This window comes from Maniola jurtina, chromosome Z (assembly GCF_905333055.1).
Source record: "Maniola jurtina chromosome Z, ilManJurt1.1, whole genome shotgun sequence".
Classification (NCBI taxonomy): Eukaryota; Metazoa; Arthropoda; class Insecta; order Lepidoptera; family Nymphalidae; genus Maniola; species Maniola jurtina.
In genome coordinates, this window is record NC_060058.1 from 8,426,333 (window position 1) to 8,447,946 (window position 21,614).

The window sequence follows — 21,614 nt, forward strand, 5'->3', positions numbered from 1 at the left end:
AAGTTGCCGTACAGAGTCAAATGATTTTACAGCTTTAAAAATTAAGTATACCATGAAATTAAGATAATTATTGATACACATTCAAATGAACACTAATTTTTTTACGGCATTATTATTAATAGTACTTTTGAGTGCTAGATAATGTTTTGGAACCAAAGCCGTACTTTCTCAAATCACCCCCCGGACCACGGAAAGAGAGGGGGTTGCTACCCTCAATTTTTTCCCCTTGTCGCATGATTTTTGTACGGCGTTGCGGAATAATGGATTAGAGGCTGTATTGAAACAGTATGAAACTAGTGCCGTACAGAATTAAATGACCAAATTTACCCCGGAAATTGTCAGAAAATCAAAACATTTACTGACTTTGTGGCGCACCATTTTTTTACGGCACTGCGCGCTTTCTTATTATTTTTCATGGATCTATCGATGGTAAAAATGCCGTACAAAAATATATGACCAAAATGTACTCACTCTACCTGCACTTTTCAATTCTCACCAGCACTCTGTTGGACAGCTTACAAGTGACGGCATAGTGCTGAAACTTATTATTTTATGCTCTTATATCGTCCTGTATACGTCACCTGGTGGTTCATATGACCCACCCATTTTTAAACATGGGCCTGTAGTCTATACCAAGTTGGGTTCAAATCCGTTCAGTAAGTAGTTTCAAAACAGAACTAATTGTTTTTATCGAATAAAGGAAATAAAAAAAATCTTTTTGGACGTTAATATTGTTTCTTCTGATTAAAATTTCAAGTATAATACAGAAATCACCACCACAAAGTAATTTTATTGTAAGTAAGATCTAAGAGAAATCCTACTAATATTATAAATGTGAAAGTGTGGATGTTTGGATGTTTGTTACTCAATCACGCAAAAACTACTTGACGGATTTGGCTGAAATTTGGAATAAAGATAGATTCCTTTTTATCCCGGAAAGTCAAAGAGTTCCCGCGGGATTTTGAAAAATGTAAATCCGCGCGGACGAAGTCGCGCGCATCAGCTAGTAATAATATAAAGGCGACAACAGCATGCATTACACTACTGTACAAATGTGAAAATAAATGAAGTAAGTATGAGTTACCAATGAATGTATATAATGAGTAAATCGATTATTTAATACCTACCTAAGCTTAAACGCAGTCAGCACATTATTAAAAAATTTAAAATATGTGAACCCTAAAAGTAAACTTTGCTTGGTTATTTATTTAAAAATAACTTAAAATAATAGCTAAACTACTAAAGTAACTGTCGCACCCGCGTGAATCGGTGTCCTGTGCCTAAGACGCTGACAAAAATACTGGCTGCTTCCCAGGACAGATAACCCGAGGTGATAAATGATAACATTTTAGATTTCAACGTCACTCTTCGGACTATAATATTGTTGTCGTACCTTTTTGTAGCACAAGCTTTTTAAAACTCACGGCCCGTTCACACATGGGAGTCCGTTTTACTGGTACGTTTTTAACGGATACGTCATAAATTTATGCTGTGTTCACACATAGGCACCGTATAACGTTCAACGGATCCGTCATTACTGGATGCGATGTGTGAACAGAAAACTCGCAGTATACCGACGCTATTCTACAAGGATGGATCTATCCGTTAAAATTCTACGTATCCGTTTATTTCCGTTCCGTTCGTCCAGTATTCGATGACAAAACGGAATGTAATTTTTTTACGGAACGATATTTTTTACTGTATTACTTTACGATGGCGTATGTAGTTGTATGAGTGACTTCACACATGGCACAGTATTCTGTATACAGTAAAAAATATCGTTCCGTAAAAAAGTGACATTCCGTTTTGTCTTCGAATACTGGACGGACGGAACGGAAATATACGGATACGTAGAATTTTACCAATACAACACGACAGCGTCCATTCTTGTAGAATAGCGGCGGTATACTGCGAGTTTTCTGTTCACACATTGCATCCAGTAATGACGGATCCGTTGAACGCTATATGGTGCCTATGTGTGAACAGAGCATGAATTTATGACGTATCCAGTAAAACGGACCAGTAAAACGGACTCCCATGTGTGAACGGGCCGTAAGGAAATGAGTCAGTAAATATACTGACAGTAATATATATGGCTTCCTATAAGAAATGTATAAGATGAAAACTCGGGTATGTGAATGCAGACATCAATGCTGTTGCTGCAAGATGTAAACTCGGATTAAATAACCCAACCAAAGCACGTAACGTGTACCTAAACCACACCTAAACCGCGACGTGTAATGAAGATATTGAAAAAAACCCCTACATCTGGTTTTTGTCTGCAATTATGTTAATATCATTATTGAAAATAACTATACCTACCTACATAATTATTTAAACAGATTTGCCTTTTCGCTAATAAGTAATTAGATATTTAAGTACATACCTACCTAAATAATTAATTAAGTATTTAAGTACATGAACTACCTACCTACTAGAAACTATGCACATTTCCAACTAAGTATGTCGATCAATCCGTAGTCTAAAAGTATGATATATTACAAAATCTATCAAAAACACATTACGTTTACACACATGCAAGCAATTTATTCTTTACAAAAAAGTTCTTTTAAATATACGTTATATAAGTATATGGTTCCGGAAGTTAGAGTTAATTAGAAAATGGGCAGTTTAGTGTCAGGCAGGCAGTGCTGGCTCGGTGGCATAGCATTAGACATTAAGTTTATGGCCATTGAATCTAATGTATACAGTACGGTGAGGTATGGTCCGATGTCATGAAGTAAGGGAAATCTGAGGATGAATCGGGTACCGCAATTTGCATCTTAGTAATATCTGCAATATAAGATATTTGGGATGCTAAGCCAAGGTGAAAAATGTATAGAAACATCGACACACAGATATTCATGATTCGACAATGCAATAAAGCCAGTAGTAAAGGCGGAAAGCTAATGTTTTTCGACATGTCTCTAGGGTCACACGTACCTAAGTAGAAGTTCCCTGAGAGTCGCCTCGTCCTCCTCCGCCGGCGCATATCGTGTCAGCTTGCTGCCGGCCTCCCGGCCCACATGATCAGGTACCGCTGTATCAAAACTCCTTGTTTATTCCTTCCTACGAGTATGTACTGCTCACTGATCCTTTTGACCAATCTTTACTATGGACGGCTCTGTACGTTCTATATTCGGATACAAGTTTCAAGGAAATTCCTGTCTCAATGCGAAGTATGGCCAATCTACTTGTTCTAGCCCAACTCTGTGTAGACCGCCGTGTCATAATGATCGCAGTTAATCTTTCAGGAACGAGACTACTTTACTAAATCATCAGGTAAAATATTTGAATTCAAATAAGTCTTTTTTTTTTAATTATTAGACTGTGCTTTAAAGAAATGCGTCTGTAATAAATAATATTAACTGAAAATACATAATGTAAAACTCCGCCTAGTCGTTAAATTTTCAAAATATAAATACTCAAATTTTTTTTTTCTTTTGGTTTGCTATGGATGCTAGATTAATTAAATGGTCTCATAATTGTGGGTTGCTTTACTCAGGTTCATTTTTAGCCTAACCTTTATAAAATCGAACCAATCAATGCCGCCACCGTACTGCCAATTAGCGCCAATGACCAATACAAACAAACCTCACATGAACATAGAACCTTAAGGAAAATGTTCACACATGTGTGATAATAGTGATGGTATTTGATATGTCGCCACTCACAAGATAACCTCCCAAAAAATTGGAATCCAGGAATGAAATGAATAGGTAGTCAATTATTGTATACCTATAGTAAAACAATTGTAAATAAATGAAATAGCATTTAAAATTGATATAGATGAAAATACTCAGTCTGATCAATACCTACTCTAAGAAACATTGTAGAGCTGGTCTGGTCTCGATAAGTTTTATTCGTGATTAATTGATAAGCACTGGGGTGTTCCAGGTAGGTACATTAGCTACTGTTTATACATCCTACATATAGTATAAATATGTATTTTAATATATATTGAAAAAGGTCACATAAATTATTTTTTTGTTAATTTCTTAATACTCGTAAGCGCTTGACTGTTCTGAGCACTACATATTCCTCGAAAACTTTAGTCTAAGTACAAAATGTATCTTGTCTGATTTGTTTATACTGTGATATACCTACAGCTATTGATGGTAGAATGCCTACAGAATAAGGCGTTTTGGGTACACAACATTGTCCAAATATCACGTCTGAACCAGAAACAACTTTCTGGATAGTTGAGCTAAACAAATGTATTATAGAAGCAGGCGTTATTTTGCGGAAGTCCATGATATACAAGGATGATATAAAAGTTTAATTTGCTATAATCCGCCAAACCAACGAAATCTGTACATGGTACGTAGCACCACACAAATTCCAACACCACTCGACGCGCGTTTCGCCCCGACACCGGAGCATCCTCAGGAGATGTAGACATTGAGAGGTCTTTTATATCATCCTTGAGCTAAACAAGATTTTTTTACCTGAAATTTGATCTATGGGTGAGTAAAGCGGGGGTTCGTCCCCGCCGGCCTGTTGGTGCTCGAGCAGACGGTGGCACGACTGTCTCATGAGCGCTCCCGACACTGCTGGACATAAGGCTTATTAGATCGCTATCATTACAAACAAACTACAGCGTTGTTGTGAGCCGCAACGATTTATTCCCATCTGCCACCGCATTCCTGACCCCGTTGCATTTGCCACGTGACATTCCTTGAGAGGGGTCTCTCCGTCACTCGCTCCATACAAACGTAGTTCGTCTCTCTTTGGAACACTAACCAATCATACTGAATGGAATTTTGTAGAAACGTTCCGGGAACTTATATCTATGGTTTTCCAGATTTCTGTTAAAAAGTTTCAAAGTTACGCGGTCTTTTTAAAAACATTCACATACAAATCTTTGAGCCTCTGTAATTTTAAAAGTGCATATTTTTAGAAAAATCTAAAACGCCACAGGCATTGATATTAGTTTCTAAAATATGCCTGCAAAATTTCATAGACTTTGGTTGCTTAATCTATACTAATAAATAAAATTGGAGTGTCTGTCTGTAATTTCGAAATAACTACCTCATATTAAGCTCATAGGGTTATTTGAACGATACCATAACTGAATCACACGTTTTTAAAATTTTTGTCTGTCTGTCTGACTGTCTGTCTGTCTGTCTGTTTAAAAAGGCTAATCTTTGGAACGGCTGAACCGATTTTGACGGGACTTTCGCAGGCAAGTAGAGGATTGACCAGGGCGTAACATAGGCTACTTTTTTAACCGACTTTCAAAAAGGGAGTTGTGTTTTTCTACCTATGTACACCGAAATCTCCGAGATTTCTGAACCGATTTGCGTCATTTCTTTTTTAATCGATAGAGGAACTTTGCGACATTGTTTCATAAAAAATTTGGAGTCCAACTCCTCAATCCTGATGCTGCAGGGGATCTGAACAATCCACGCGGGCGAAGCTGCGGGCATCAGCTAGTATTCAAATGAAATTGGGACTACGATTGGATGGAGTAAGTGACGGAGAGAGCCCTGTTAAGAGCCCCGGTTACGGTAGCGACAACTCGTTGTTAATTATAATGCCGTTTCCACAGATGAAGAAAATAACATTATGTCTGTGTATGTCATCATTTCCCTCTAACCGTACCTCACCCCGATAGAGGCCGGGTGAATGAATTTTACTTGACATACAAGATTTCTTAGACAAAAACGGCAAAGGGAGAATTCAAATCGACGTGTGGAATAACGCCTGTTTTTCCCAAAAGAAAACATTTTATTACACAAACTAAAGACATTTGAAATTATTATAAAGTGAGACATGATTTTGTTAATTTTTTAATTTTCTAGTTTTTATATTGGCACGAAGTTGCCTCAAAATTTGCTCTAAAATAGAGATTTTTCAAGGGCATAACTTTCAAAATAAATGTAATTTGACTAAATTTATTATTTTAGGGCATCTAAGATAATGCAGAGATAAATCGATATATGGATTAGTTATAGATCTAGATTCAAGAATAACAAATAATAGAATAATAGGCGTAATACGCTTGTATGGAGAAGGGCCATCTTAACTTTATTCCTAATTGCCAACAGATTGAAACTTTTGAAGATTCAGATACGTTGTATGTTGTATATTGTATATGGATATACGTAGTTTACGTACGTACCTACGTACGTTGTATATGGAAATACGTAGTTGTATGTTGTATATGGATAAATAAAATTATCCTGATGACAGATGCGAACAAAATTTTTAGTTAGAGGTATCAAGTTTTGAGTCAAAGCATATAGCGGGACAGATATCCGGACATCTGTACGCAGAAATTTTGAAAATAGAAGCTGTTGCGCTGCTTTAATCATGAGATGACTATCGACCGATGGGGTGATTCGCTAACTGAGTTTCTAACACTGACTTGTAGCCACCGAGCAGATTTGACAATGGTTTGTTTTACATTGCTGCTTAATTGAGTGATATGAACATAATTTTTCGTAGAGAACCTTCAATGGATTAAAAATAAATGACAAATGAGCTCGGTGGCTATCATTCAGTGTTAGACACTGAGTTAGCGAATCAGTAGGCAGGGCGTGCCTCGAGCGTCTGCACGCCAGAACGCCACGTTAGACCATCAGTTTGCACGTATTAAATTAAATGTCTCCATACGCCAAGGACACGGCATTTAACAACGTTTTAACGTCAGTACAGAGTAGCATATAAAGTACTTCAGACACGCCTCCCGCATTGATTCCATCTTATAGTATAGGGCGAGGTGGAGGGCACTAAAGGCGAGGAGTGTACTAGGCTATCGGCCAGTAGGTCGAAGTGGCGAATGATCGTATGGCGCCCCTTGGCCCATCTACCCCCAAAGACTTTCATCACTTCAATAACTAGAACCATTCTGCCAAGAGTGTTACGACGAAGAAGGAGAAGATTAATAAAATGTACGATTAGGATCTTTATCTGCCGCATTATGATACCCTGTGGCAACTATTTAGTCAATCCACGGCTTCTCTCTGTTTGAAAACGATAATCTGAAAGTGCTGATCGAAAAAAATCTTGTATACTGCTCGCAAAACAAGTGGTCCGATTTAAACACGAGGCATATTATTTATTACTGCGAATTATACATAAACAGACCTTAGCCTGGATATAACTCGACTGGACAACTTGTTATGCGCGCACTATACCTACTTATGATCATAATTATTATTTACATACAAAGTTAGTTTAGTTTTTATTGAAACGTCTGTGGGTGCCGAAAGGGTGGCGTGTCAGGTAGACTAATAAAAACCCATGAGATTCCATTCATATGGCATTTATAAATACATAAGGAGGTAGAATTTACTGCACACTACCCACATTTTTGATATTTTAATAATTTAATGAGGACAGTTATATTAAAATTAAAGAAAGCTTAAATATAATATTGATAATTTACCTTTATTCTAGTTATTGTCATTTGACTACAACCGATAGCACTCTAATCGACGACATTGTGCCTGTAACAATTAAAATATTACATGTAAATAAAAAAGCGAAAAGAATTGTTCGAGACAACATCTGAATATGTAGGTATAAACCGGGGCAGAAGCTTTTGAAAAAAATGGCAACAGGCATAACATTAAACAATCACCCGCACAATTATAATAGGATTCAGTGTAATTGGCGGCTGAAAATATACCTAATACCACAAGTCGCATCGAAATGACATTATAATAATAATTAAGTACCTACTTATTATTATTTTATATCACTGATCATGCACTGATCCCACAAAGTTCCTAACTTGCATGAACTCGCTCAAGCATCTCTAGCCGCCAAAAGCAGCCAGAATTCAAACGAACGATTAATTTACTCGTATCCGTTGAGGAGTTCCGTTCTCTACATTCGGCGACATTCATCAGATCTTCACCAAAATATGAAACTAGCTCTGAAATATGATTTATCAAACAAAAGAGAATCATTAAAATCGATTCATAATTGGCGAATATATTGAGTAACGAACATACAAAAAATAACAGTCGGATTAAGACCTCTTTTTTAGAAGTCGGTTAAAAATCATATGTCAAACGTAAATTGAACGTACTTAAAACATAACTTTCTAAAGATTTGCGTTGTAGTACTAAAAACTATCTATTAATAAATAATTAGCATCTTATATGATACCTCTAGATCAATTTAAAACACTTTCAAACATGTTTCAAGTAAAAAATCTGATACCTCTAGATTAAAACAGTTTCAAACATGTTTCAAGTCAAAAAATTTGTCTTCGATAAACTCATTTTCTAGTGCCTAGAGTATAAAATTTTAGTAACCACTTTATAGAAATATTCAAGACAATGATTCCTTCCAAGTCTTTTCTCTTCACCAAATCTCGCTTCACCAAATTTATACGGGACCAACCTGAAGATTAAGTCCTTTAAATAAAAAATAATTACTTAAAAGATTTGACGAAGTTATGGAGTAATGTCGCAAGGTCCACTATTTTCAAAGGTTGTATTATATTATGCTATGCATGGGTAAAAATCTACGATTTACTTACACTCATCGAGAGCAATTTACTCTTACTTTACTTATTACTAGCCGACGCCCGCGACTTCGTCCGCGTGGATTTATGTTTTTCGAAATCCCGTGGGAACTCCTTAATTTTCCGGGATAAAAAGTAACTTATGTGCTAATTCAGGATATCATCTATCTCCATTTCAAATTTCAGCCAAATCCGTCCAGTGGTTTTTGCATGAAGGAGTAACAAACATACACACACACACACACATACACACATACACAAAACTTTCGCCTTTATAATATTAGTGTGATTAATTCCTCAACGGGAGTTCCGTTTCCCATTTGCGAAGACATTCCCATTTGGTGAAGATTTGATGCCTCCAAACGGGACTAATCTGACGAGATATGTCCTTTTAAAAAAGAAAAATTATTGGATCAGTTCAGATTTGACGGAGTTATGGAAGCATCACCACAAAACCGATTCTTAGATAGAAGATAGAGAGACTTACAGAATACAGTGCAAGTGTAAACATAATTCGTCATTTTAAACAAACGAAATGTAATATACGGAATAAAATTGTTGTCCGCAATAATAAAGATAAAGCCGTGTAGAACTCGGCATTGTGCACTCCGACTAAGGCGGATGCCTCTGGCATGGCGTTCCAATCCAACCGGGACGAGACGCATGCGCGATGCCTCCCAGTTTTGTCTCGTTTTGAGCTTAAGAAAGTATTTGAAATGAAATGATTTATTTGTTTTTTTAAAACAAGTCTTTTTACAAATTCTGCCGGGGGCCCTGAATTAAGTTTGCAAAACTGTATCTCAGGGTCCTTCCTCCTTCGTCTTTTACAAACAAATATGTACTTATTTTAAACACAAGTGTAAATTACAAAATAACACCCCGACAAGTGAAGGTTACAGTAATAACTAGAAAAGAGCTGATAACTTTCAAACGGCTGAACCGATTTTCTTGGATTATAGCTAAGAACGCTCGCGATCAGCCACCTTTCAAACAAAAAAAAACGAAATTAAAATCGGTTTATTAGTTTAGGAGCTACGATGTCACAGACAGATACACCGATACACAAATCAAACTTATAACACCCCTCTTTTTAGGTTGGGGGTTAAAAATTAACAAAACAAAATTTTGAATAAGAACAAAAATTAAAAATACACGAGTGTGTGAGCGTGTGTGTGTGTGTGTGTGTGTGTGTGTGTGTGCGAGTGTGTATTGTGTGTGAGTGTGTGTTTGTGTGTGAGCATGTGTGTGTATAGACAATAATTACCAATTTTACCTACTATTTATTATATAACCTTTTAAATCAAATCAATTTATTTATGCTTTCTAAAAGTAATTCTGTTTCGTCGTATGTTTTTCCTTGTAACCACTTAGACAATGTTTTTTTAATATCAGACTGTTTACACGGGTAGATATTAAGAATTTTGTTGATTTTGTTATTTTGTTGTAGAGATGTGCCGATCTTTTGGTGTACACTGTACTGATTGCGAGAAAAAGATGTTTTTGCTGCAGATATGATATATAGCAGTCCCCCGACGCGACGAGCGTTTTTTTTTTTTACTTTTTAGAGGTTTTTGTGTCGGGTTTTTTTAATTTTTAATTTAATTTTTATATTACTTACTCTATCTCTCATCTTTAGTCTCAAAGTAATATATAAGTCTATGGTCCCAACATACTATCCATCTTCCTTTGCCGGATTGCTAACTTATCTTCCTTTTCCTTCCTTAGAGCCCACGTTTGATATCCTTATGTCAAACATGGTAAGCCTCAAATAATATCTTTTTTATAGAAACTTTATTCTTTTTTATATATAAACCTATTATAATACCTAGGCCTAATTAATTTTAAAGGGTTATATTAAAAAAATATAACATAATGGATATCTTCATTTTATGACAAATGCGTGAAAAAATAGTAAGGTATCCTCGCTATCCTGTGGAAACTGTTTAATTTTTTTATAAGATAAAGTAGATTATATTATTTTCTAGATTATCAGCTATATCTATGCAAAAAATGACGTCAATCCGTAGCTCGACGACTTTATTGAACGCCAAATGTGTGAAAGATAGCACACCATGCCGCGGGAACTGTTTGTTTTCCCGGGATAAAAAGTAGCCTATGTCCCTCCTCGGGATGTATTCTAAGTCTGTGCCAGATTTCATCCAAATTTTCGCGTTTTCGCATTTATAATATTCATAAGTATGGATATGGATATGGAAGTATGGATTTTTGTGCCCTTCGTGTGACGATAGCTTTATGTAACTACAATAGACATGCATTTTTTACGCGTTTTCCGAGGTCGCCACGGCCGTGCTACGATCGAGGCTACGATTCGACGCTACGAGGCTACAGTGCTACGTGCTTACACTTTTCAACCGTTATTCGTTTTTAACCCCCGACCCAAAAAGACGGGTGTTATAAGTTTGACGTGTGTATCTGTGTATCTGTGTGTCTGTGTGTCTGTGTATCTGTGTATCTGTGTATCTGTGTATCTGTGTATCTGTCTGTGGCATCGTAGCGCCTAAACGAATGAACCGATTTTAATTTAGTTTTTTTTGTTTGAAAGGTGGCTTGATCGAGAGTGTTCTTAGCTATAATCCAAAAAAATTGGTTCAGCCGTTTAAAAGTTATCAGCTATTTTCTAGTTTTCTTGTAGAAAAGAAGGTTAGATAACCCTTAGTTTCATAATATTCAAGTGTCAATTGACAAAATAATGTCAAGCTGTCAAGATGGACGTTGCCTAGATATACATAATTATTTATTTGAAAATGATTTGTCGGGGGTGTTGAAAATTTTTAATTTACACTTGTTATTGTTTGTTATTAAATGAATAATTAACCAAGTCAATCATTACTAACATTCTCCTTTCCTCCCAACTCGGGGTTTATTTAAAAAAATTGAATTCATTTTCTTCTCGCTAAAATTTAGTTTAGACAAGCTGACGCCCGCGACTTCGTCCGCGTGGATTTAGGTTTTTCGAAATCCCGTGGGAACTCTTTGGTTTTCCGGAATAAAAAGTAGCCTATGTGCTAATCCAGGATATTATCTATCTCCATTCTGAATTTCAGCCAAATCCGTCCAGTAGTTTTTGCGTGAAGGAGTAACAAACATACACACACACACACACACATACAAACTTTCGCCTTTATAATATTTAGTTTAGATATTCTAAATCAATAACGTCTCAGTACTTTAAAAAAATTTTCGAATTGGCATGATCTTATCTCAAAATGGTAAGGTTTTATTGACTGGATTATTGAGGTTTTTAACAGGCGTCCTTTCGGATTTTGATTTTGACAAATCGGGCTTTTTTGCACAGTGCATTTATGTAAAGTGATAAGCAATAAAGAGGGCATTTTTTATAATGTTACTAGCTATACCCGTGGTTTTGCTCGCGTGACTTAAGGGAAGAATAACCCAGGTTTTGATACATAATTCTTAAGTACCTAATAGTTTAATCTTTTTCTGATTTTCATCAAAAATTGAAGAATCCTTAGGACATCTTTACTACGTTGTAGCGTAATTGAAGGACGAACGCTTGAAAATTAGTATGCTATTAGAATGAGATTAAATGTTTGTTTTAACTACCAATTAAATATGTGGATACTGAGGAATACATTTTGGCCGCGGAATGTGCCATCGGCCGGCAGCTGCAACGCACGGATTAAATTGTCCGAAGATGAATCCGATATTTTTCGAGCACGTTTTTGTATCTTTTTTCCCAGTTTCTTTATTTTTCGCAGAAGATACTCATCACTACTTTTATTTTTGCGTTTAGGCATTATTAATACTCAAATTCACTACGACTTTTAAGAATATCGTGTTGAACGGCCAGGCACTAGAACGCGAATGAAAATGACGATCAGTGCTGTCACTATGAGAAGTATAGTCTATGGTACCTACGAAAAAAGTATTTATCTTGTTTTTGTATTTCTCAACTTAGTGTAAGAATGGCCACACGGTTCGTGTTACTACAAAGTTTCCTAATCTCGAAGACGAAGCAAAGTATAATCTAATATATACTCCAATTGCAATTTTGCAATCGCCTTTTACGAGTCCAAATGAAATCCCTCTGTCTAGATATGTCTGTAAACTACACATAGCATAAGTAATCTCATTACTTAGTCCGACGCCTACGTATCTTGATGTAGCTCAACATCATCTCACAGTAATGAAGCATTTTATCCTCAAACTTTTGGTTTTAGGAAAAAAAAATTACACATGAATTTCTTTGTAAGTTTAACGTCACGTTTTAACTAAGAAGAACACGGCCACATAATAATTATAATTAAATTGTGATATTTATGTAATAATTTGGAAATCACACTAATATTATAAAGGAGAAAGTTTGTATGTGTGTGTGTGTGTGTGTGTATGTTTGTAACTCCTTCACGCAAAAACTACTGGACGGATTGGGCTGAAATTTAGAATGGAGATCACACTAATATTATAAAGGTGAAAGTTTGTATGTGTGTGTGTATGTTTGTTACTCCTTCACGCAAAAACTACTGGACGGATTTGGCTGAAATTTGGAATGGAGATAGATAATATCCAGGATTAGCACATATATACTTTTAATCCCGGAAAATCAAAGAGTTCCCACGGGATTTCAAAAAACTTAAATCCACGCGGACGAAGTCGCAGGCATCATCTAGTAGATTATACCCTGGATTAGCACATAGGCTACTTTTTATCCCGGAAAATCAAAGAGTTCCCACGGGAATTTTAAAAAACCTACATCCATGCGAACAAAGTCGCGGGCATCAGCTAGCTAAACTAACTAAACTTAAAGCTAGCCTTATCTACCTACTATACCAATCATGCCCGCGTGGAATGGTGCCAAGAAAATTGGCTGCATTTCTACGCTGGACAGCCAGGCTGATCAGATGCACATTAAATAAGCCAGCCGACAACTAAACAAAATTTTTAGCATTATCACAATTTAATGTCTTAATATTTCTAAATTAATCCGTTGCCAAAAATGTAAATAGTTAAATCTAAACCAAGCTATTTTACTTGATAGGTTTACTATTAATTACGAAGAGATTAATTTCTCACATGGAAATGGAATTCATCGAAATGGTAAAGTGATGATTAAAGTCATCTTAGACGTATAGATACATAATGTATTAGCATTGATTTGATATATTAGAAGTTCCTAATGAGTGAAAGTTTTAAGCTCAAGTTTACCTAACCTCAAGGTTGATATTTATGATATACTAGCTGATGCCCCCGACTTCGTTCGCGTGGATGTAGGTTTTTTAAAAATCCCGTGGGAACTCTTTGATTTTCCGGGATAAAAAGTAGCCTATGTGCTAATCCAGGGTATAATCTATCTCCATTCTAAATTTCAGCACAATCCCTCCAGTAGTTTTTGTGTGAAGGAGTAACAAACATACACACACACACACACACACATACAAACTTTCGTTTTTATAATATTAGTGTGATATAGATTATACCCTGGATTAGCACATAGGCTACTTTTTATCCCGGAAAATCAAAGAGTTCCCACGGGAATTTTAAAAAACCTACATCCATGCGAACAAAGTCGCGGGCATCAGCTAGCTAAACTAACTAAACTTAAAGCTAGCCTTATCTACCTACTATACCAATCATGCCCGCGTGGAATGGTGCCAAGAAAATTGGCTGCATTTCTACGCTGGACAGCCAGGCTGATCAGATGCACATTAAATAAGCCAGCCGACAACTAAACAAAATTTTTAGCATTATCACAATTTAATGTCTTAATATTTCTAAATTAATCCGTTGCCAAAAATGTAAATAGTTAAATCTAAACCAAGCTATTTTACTTGATAGGTTTACTATTAATTACGAAGAGATTAATTTCTCACATGGAAATGGAATTCATCGAAATGGTAAAGTGATGATTAAAGTCATCTTAGACGTATAGATACATAATGTATTAGCATTGATTTGATATATTAGAAGTTCCTAATGAGTGAAAGTTTTAAGCTCAAGTTTACCTAACCTCAAGGTTGATATTTATGATATACTAGCTGATGCCCCCGACTTCGTTCGCGTGGATGTAGGTTTTTTAAAAATCCCGTGGGAACTCTTTGATTTTCCGGGATAAAAAGTAGCCTATGTGCTAATCCAGGGTATAATCTATCTCCATTCTAAATTTCAGCACAATCCCTCCAGTAGTTTTTGTGTGAAGGAGTAACAAACATACACACACACACACACACACACACACATACAAACTTTCGCCTTTATAATATTAGTGTGATTATTCATTTAAAAAGCTTTAAAAAATGACAACAATCCAGGCCCACCTATAAAATTCTAAAATACAGCGCTGCCTAATGCGTACCTAGCACCTTTAAGATTTCGTAAACTGAATTTGGAATTTGGTTCTTAAAGCTCTGAATAAACTCAATTCTAAAATTACAAAGAATTTAAATTTTTTCAAAAGCTTCATACAGGATTTTATGCATATTTCGATTTGTGATAACTGGTGATCAGGATCTAACATAATATACTTATATGTAGTTATATGTGTTACCGGAAATGTACCTATAACTTTTTTTGGATTTTTTGAAATGTCAAGCTAATTTGGGAAATGTGTTAAATAATTTATTATAAGTATGTTCATTAATATTCAATGCAGTGTATGCGGTTCCTGAATATTTAGTACTAGGAAAGGTGTGGTGAATGAAAAATCAATAAAATCTATATCTATACATATAATAAAATTGTAGAAAAGTGGTGTCTGTACAATGGAAATATATAAAAAAAAAGTAGCAGAGGTTGTTATTATATCGATGCCGAACCCGAAATTGTAATTAATTTTTTTTTGTCTGTTTGTCTGTTTGTCTGTTTGTCTGTTTGTCTGTTTGTCTGTGTGTTTGTGCACGCTAATCTCAGAAACGGCTTATTCGATTTAGATACGGTTTTCACTAATATATTGTAGTAAGCTTCACTTAGGATTTAGTGTTTATTTTATGTCAATCGGTTCATAAATAAAAAAGTTATGTCAATTTAAAGAATCACGGCGCCTCGCGCCTGAGCGTCCGTGGCTATATAAAGCGCGAAAAGTCACTATTCCACGCGAACGAAGTCGCGGGCACAGCTAGTAATTAATAAACACACACAAACAGGGCATCATGATGATCTTTGTGATCCTAATCATGGTTATGATCATGAAGATGATGGTGATAATGATTAAAAATCAAGTTTGTAAATGGAACGCCAGAAGGCCAGCTCCGCCGTCCCTTCTGGTTTCGCGCTTACTCTTTAGGGGTAGGACCGCCCAGACTGTGTAGAGTCACTCTATCGAAGTGGGCAACATTAGATCTAGTCTTATGGATCACAAACTTATGCCCGCATATCGCGTGGACTACGCAAAGAAACCTATATTTTACTCCCTTAAGGAATGAATTTGAAAAATCCTTTCTTAGCGAATGTCTACGTCATAATTGCTATCTGCATGCCAAATTTCAGTCCGATCCATCCAGTAGTTTAAACTGTGCGTTTAGTGCGTTGATAGGTCAGTCAGTCAGTCAGCTTTTCCTTTTATTAACCCCCGACCCAAATAGAGGGGTGTTATAAGTTTGACGTGTGTATCTGTGTATCTGTCTGTGGCATCGTAGCTCCTAAACTACTGAACAGATTTTATTTTAGTTTTTTTTTTGAAAGGTGGCTTGATCGAGAGTGTTCTAAGGTATAATCTAAGAAAATCGGGTCAGCCGTCAATTACCTTCACTTTTCACACTTGTTACCTTCAACTGTGCACCTAGCATAAAATGTAATACATACATTTCGTGTTTATTTAATTTTAAAAATAGTAATACTCAACATTTCCTAGTAATTTTAAATAATGACGCATGATATATATATATTAAATTTTCGATAGCTCTATATTATAATACCCAAGACGCTTCCAAAATCGATGATAATACCTCTACAATATACATTAAACATATACTCAAAAAATGTTCTGACCTCATCTCGGCCACAGCAGCCATACTAGGCTGAGACTGAGGCTAGGCAGCTAGAAGATCATTAGATACACAAGAGTAACTCAAGCACAAGTGCACTCTCAATTCCCTAACTCTCACTGAGAAAACCATTGGTGGGTCTGGAACTTGAAATCTTGCCTAAAAGCACAATAGGTAATCCCTTTAAATGAAGGTCTCCCTATAAAGGATATTGAGTAATTCGTAAAGGATTTATAAAAGTCAAATAATAAGTAAGTTCTGAGTTAATAGCTGCAAGGCTGCAGTCTTTTTTCTGGTCAGTTGTCCATAAAATAAACATAACTGACTAAATTTGTTTTTAATGCTGATATTCATCAGTTTCATCGAGATAGCAGAAGTTGGTCAAAAAAGTAATATATATTTTTTTATCTCTTTTTAAAGATTTTCATTTCATAGACAAAATGAAATAATTTAGTCGTTATTGACGATTTCAATTACAACTGTTTTAAAAAATCAGCAATGAAAAATGAATATAAAGATAGTACCTATTCGATGCGACATCGAAAATGAAACCGTCCGTATACCGTCTAATTCAGCTCTAATCCTACATAGGAAAGGAACTTAAAATTTATGAACGGCACCTAATCAAAGTGCACGAAGTTGCAATTCGCAAAGCATTACAATTGATTATTTTCAGTTGGTTTCTAGTTTATTAGGTGAAGGTCACCAATATTGATTTTGCTTCCATGGATTTTCTTGTCCTGAAAGTAAACAAAACTTTATATGAACAAAAGATGCATTCGCTTTATTAAGTAATGTTCGCAAGAAAATGAAAACGCCACAGCATACGCAAAGCGATAGGTAGGTAGTTGATGCGTGAAAATAATTATTACAGAAACTAACAACATTTTCCATAGTAACCATCCATCATAAACCTCTTAAGGTTTTTAATAGAGCTTTAATTTTATGAGATCAGCGATGATATTTTTTAAAGATCATTGTAATGTTCACTGTAGCGTAGGTACCTAGTCGTCTGTAAATGTGGAAATCGTCGCAGATGTACAATTTATTAGGAAGTTTTTCATATTGACGGACATCTTCCCTCTCCCTCTGCGAGTGCTCTTCTCTCTTTCTACTGCTTCTGACTTTTGCGATATCGACTTACATAAACGAATCTATGTCACAGGAACGGACGGATTACTGCAATACCGTTCAGAATATATGACTGCAACTGATTTTTATGAAAGATGATATGTAGAGCGATGACTACAAATAGTTACATATATACATATATATAATATATATATATTGATAGAGCACGATCCGAAGCGATGGGCATACCTGGTGGTGGTATCTATGATGGTCGGCCGTTCAGCAGCGATCGGGAGTAAGCGGGTCGCAAGGTCACCCCTCCTCCTCCACCTGGACCTCACGATTAGCTGGAGTTCATCGCAAGCCAGCGGCCACCGTCTCCGATCGATTTTTTGAACGCGATCCGGTCACACATGGAGGAACGACCCAGAGCCGGCGGCGGCGGCGGAGGATCCTCCACGTAGGTCTGTCGAGGCCGCCGGGCGCGACCGCGGCACTCGCGCGTTTAGTGCTGCTCCAATGTCGGTCGATGCGATGGCGGAGGACACTCGCGCATGACTAGAGTACCGTGTGGACGCCCTGGCGGGCTGCGAGCGAGGCGGCGGCGTACGCACCGGGACGCGCACGATCGATAGCGCTAGGCGTGCGCTGCGGCTCGCCCGAAACCAAACTCACACAATCACAAAATACCCTTTATTTCAATGATGACGTTTGATATCGACGTCATCGCGAAAGGAGGAGCTGTTAGAGCGCGTGCGGCTCAGTGCGGGCGCAGAATATCTACACTATGCTACATAATAATTATATTATGTACCAGTATACTTACAATTCTTGTTAGTTTTATTAACTAAGGTGTTATAAGTTTGACGTGTGTATCTGTCTGTGGCATCGTAGCTCCTAAACTAATGAACCGATATTGATTTAGTTTTTTTTTTTTTGTTTGAGAGGTGGCTTGATCGAGAGTGTTCATAGCTATAATCCAAGAAAATCGGTTCAGCCGTTTGAAAGTTATCAACTCTTTTCTAGTTATTACTGAGACCTTTACTTGTCGGGGGTGTTATAAATTTTCAATTTACACTTGTACAAATTCAAACTCAAATCATTTATTTCAATTACCATTAGTACACTTTTTGATTGTCAATTGTGGAATTTGTAAGATAATAAGTACCTAATAGTCGTAATTAATAACGGAAACTTAAAACTAAAGCAATGATAACATAAAATTTAATGTATCTGTGTAGTAGATAGATATTTCGATTATCTACTGCATGATAGATTTTGATACTAGTTTTTGGAATTGGAAGATATACCTATGCGGTAATTTTCTGTAGAATCTGGTAGATTTATGGTGGATACCATATTTTTTAGTAAAAAATAAGTAATTTGGAATTTGTTAGCGCACTCACTAAAAGGTATCTTCGAAGATCTGACGACAGATGGCACCAGCCACCCGTTAACATCGAAGCAAGCTTTTCACATGAACTATTCAGAAGACGTCTCGCACTCCATGACCAGTTTTTTTTCTCGTGAGGAAAATCCGTCATGGATACCACCGGCCACGGGGAAGACGAGAAGGGAGTTCTCATTTTGCACAAATTATGTCGTAAATGGCGATATATATATCTATTGGATGTGTAAAAAATTTAAACGAAAATTTCGTGGATCTGTACTTAAATGTTTTGCTTGTACACATAATTTCACCAAATGAAAATGATTTAAAATTAACAATATACCCACCACCAAAGACACACGCCTGCAGATCATCCTTAACATCGATGTACAGACACGGCAATTATTATATTCATAGAAGATAGTTTTCAGATATTATGTTATATAGGTACATTTTTTTGTTTGATTATAAAAGCCATTTTTGTTTAAGTGGACAAAGGTTCTCTTATTTTGTAAATAAATAAGCTTACATACGCATTATTTCATTTTTTGATTTAATTTAATCAGTTTCCACCATCACTATCTGAGTTCAACTATTTATTCCCATTAGTTTGAACTAGTGGAAAAAAGTTGAACTAATGATAACGACCGAAAGATTTGTTCTAATAAAGGCGAAACTTTGTCTGTATGTTTGTACTCTTCCACGCAAAAAGTACTGAACGGATTTGGCTGAAATTCGGAATGGATAGATTATACCCTTTTTTTTTGTTGACGCTGGGGAATGCATTTACGCATCCCCCCCGGAAGCTAACCAGCCAGCCGTAAGGCAGCCAGCCAGCTGAGGGAGGATATGTGGGACTCGCCGGCCGAGAGGCGATCGGGATACCCACTAAACCCCAGCGGCGCTACTGCGCGTCGCCTGGCGACTGAGTCACGGGAACGCCGAAGCAAACAACCGCGACCCAGCCAGCGACGTCTGCCGAGGCAGACCCTCTACCGGGGACCTACTCGCGAGGTCCCCCTACCGCACCTCCGGGTCGCACCAACGAAGTGCGTTCGGCCGACCCTGGGACCCAACGGGCGCGCACGTCGCCCGCATCCCGTCCTACGCTTCGTCCACTGTGTTATGAACGACTCTTAGTTATAAAATACAAACACATTTATTCATACCCATACTTTGCCTATGGAATAGATAGGCTCCCCGTGCGAAGCCGGGGCGGGTCAACTAGTTTTAAAATAAAAGAATAAATGTCTGAACTAAACCGTTATTTTTTTTTAATTACTAGATAGGTAGGTAAAATTTCAAAATAAATAAAGTATCTTGTAACTGCGTGTGGCCACATTCAACATTCCCTATCCATATTCTTTATAATTTATAAAAATACATGTATAAAATATTATTAATATAATATTATTATAGCTATTAGCTATGGCTGCATAATTTCAAACGGCTGAAATTAATCTTTAATCTGTCAATAAGTTACTTAGCAACGTTGTTATTTGTTCAAAAAAGTTTAGGTATCCAATTTTTGAATTTAACAACGACATTAAGACGACTTACAACTATCGACAGATTACAGATAATTAATCCATCCAATTAGACAAGGCTAGCTTTAATTTTTTGGACTTCGTCTGCGATGGCGTTTGGAGTGCTTGTTTGGAGTGTTTTTTTTTTTGTTAAGAGTGACTGGTTTTTGTGTTAGTTGGTGTTTTTTGGTGGTGGAATTGACTGGGAAGCGCTCTAAAGGGGCGCCGCGCGTATGTCGGCGGGCGCCGGCGCTGACGGAGTCCATACTTGTATAAATTCAATAACTTGAAAATATCACAAACTTGACATTGGCTAATCAGAGTAAAACCAGATTTAAAGAAAAAAAAAGCTTTAATTTTTTTTGTAATATTTCAATTTAAAAAAAAGTTTATCCATCTGTCTGTAATATATCGACAACTATAGATAAGTAACTTCGTTATTTGTCAAAATAGACCAGACCTACCTTTCATTATTTTAATAGTGAGAAACCAGCGAGGGAAGCCCTTCGTTATTTTGTAAAAGCAGAAAGTTTCTCTGCGTATTGTCCCCAGCACAGGGAAGAATTGGGGACAATACAGCTTTTATAAAATAAAATAAACTAATTTATGGCATAGATTACAATAAGAACATAGATGGCTTCTATGATATTTTGGGCCATAGTTTTGGGCCGTGTCAATCAATGACATAAATGAAAAGTAGGTAAGGGCTAGCGTGCACGCGTACGCATAGATTAGTTTAAGTAAGTATAACTGATATACGAGGGGTGGCTGAAAAGTTCTGAGCCTAGGGCATTAAAAGTCTAGATAAAAATCTAAATAAAATTTATTTTTCAATATAGTCCCCATGGACTTCAATGCACTTTTGACATCTTTTATAGAGGGCTTGTATCCCTGAAAAAAAATAAGCCGCGTCTTTAGCTTGAAAATGTTCATTTACGGCCGCCTTCATCTCTTCATCATCTCCAAATCTTCGTCCCCGAAGGTCCTTTTTCAAATTTTTAAATAGAAAATAGTCGCTAGGGGCCAGATCTGGACTATAGGGAGGGTGGTTCACTTCATCGAATCCAGTTTCTCGCAAGGCTTGCCTCGCAATGCGCGCTGTGTGAACCGGCGCATTGTCTTGCAGAAACAAAATTCCTTTGCTGATTTTGCCTCTTCTTTTTTCAACAATGGCTTCGCGAACT

At 36.7% G+C, this 21,614-nt stretch overlaps 1 protein-coding gene across 4 annotated transcripts in view; it reads right to left on the reverse strand.

Annotated features, from left to right (window-relative positions):
* The window catches only part of LOC123880167 (glucose transporter type 1), a 37,792-nt gene extending 19,634 nt beyond the window's left edge, over nucleotides 1–18,158 (reverse strand). Inside the window, exons 1-4 of one of the 4 annotated variants that reach the window (XM_045928136.1) lie at nucleotides 17,764–18,153; nucleotides 7,394–7,454; nucleotides 4,449–4,550; nucleotides 2,944–3,040 (exon numbers count right to left, since the gene is read on the reverse strand). In XM_045928136.1, the coding sequence (XP_045784092.1) occupies nucleotides 2,944–3,040; nucleotides 4,449–4,536 (185 nt within the window). In that variant the 5' untranslated portion in view covers nucleotides 4,537–4,550; nucleotides 7,394–7,454; nucleotides 17,764–18,153. Of the gene's footprint in view, nucleotides 1–2,943; nucleotides 3,041–4,448; nucleotides 4,554–7,393; nucleotides 7,455–17,763 lie in introns of those variants that run through there. The other 3 variants (XM_045928134.1, XM_045928135.1, XM_045928137.1) reach the window with 3 other exon arrangements.
* Nucleotides 18,159–21,614: the final 3,456 nt, after the last annotated feature.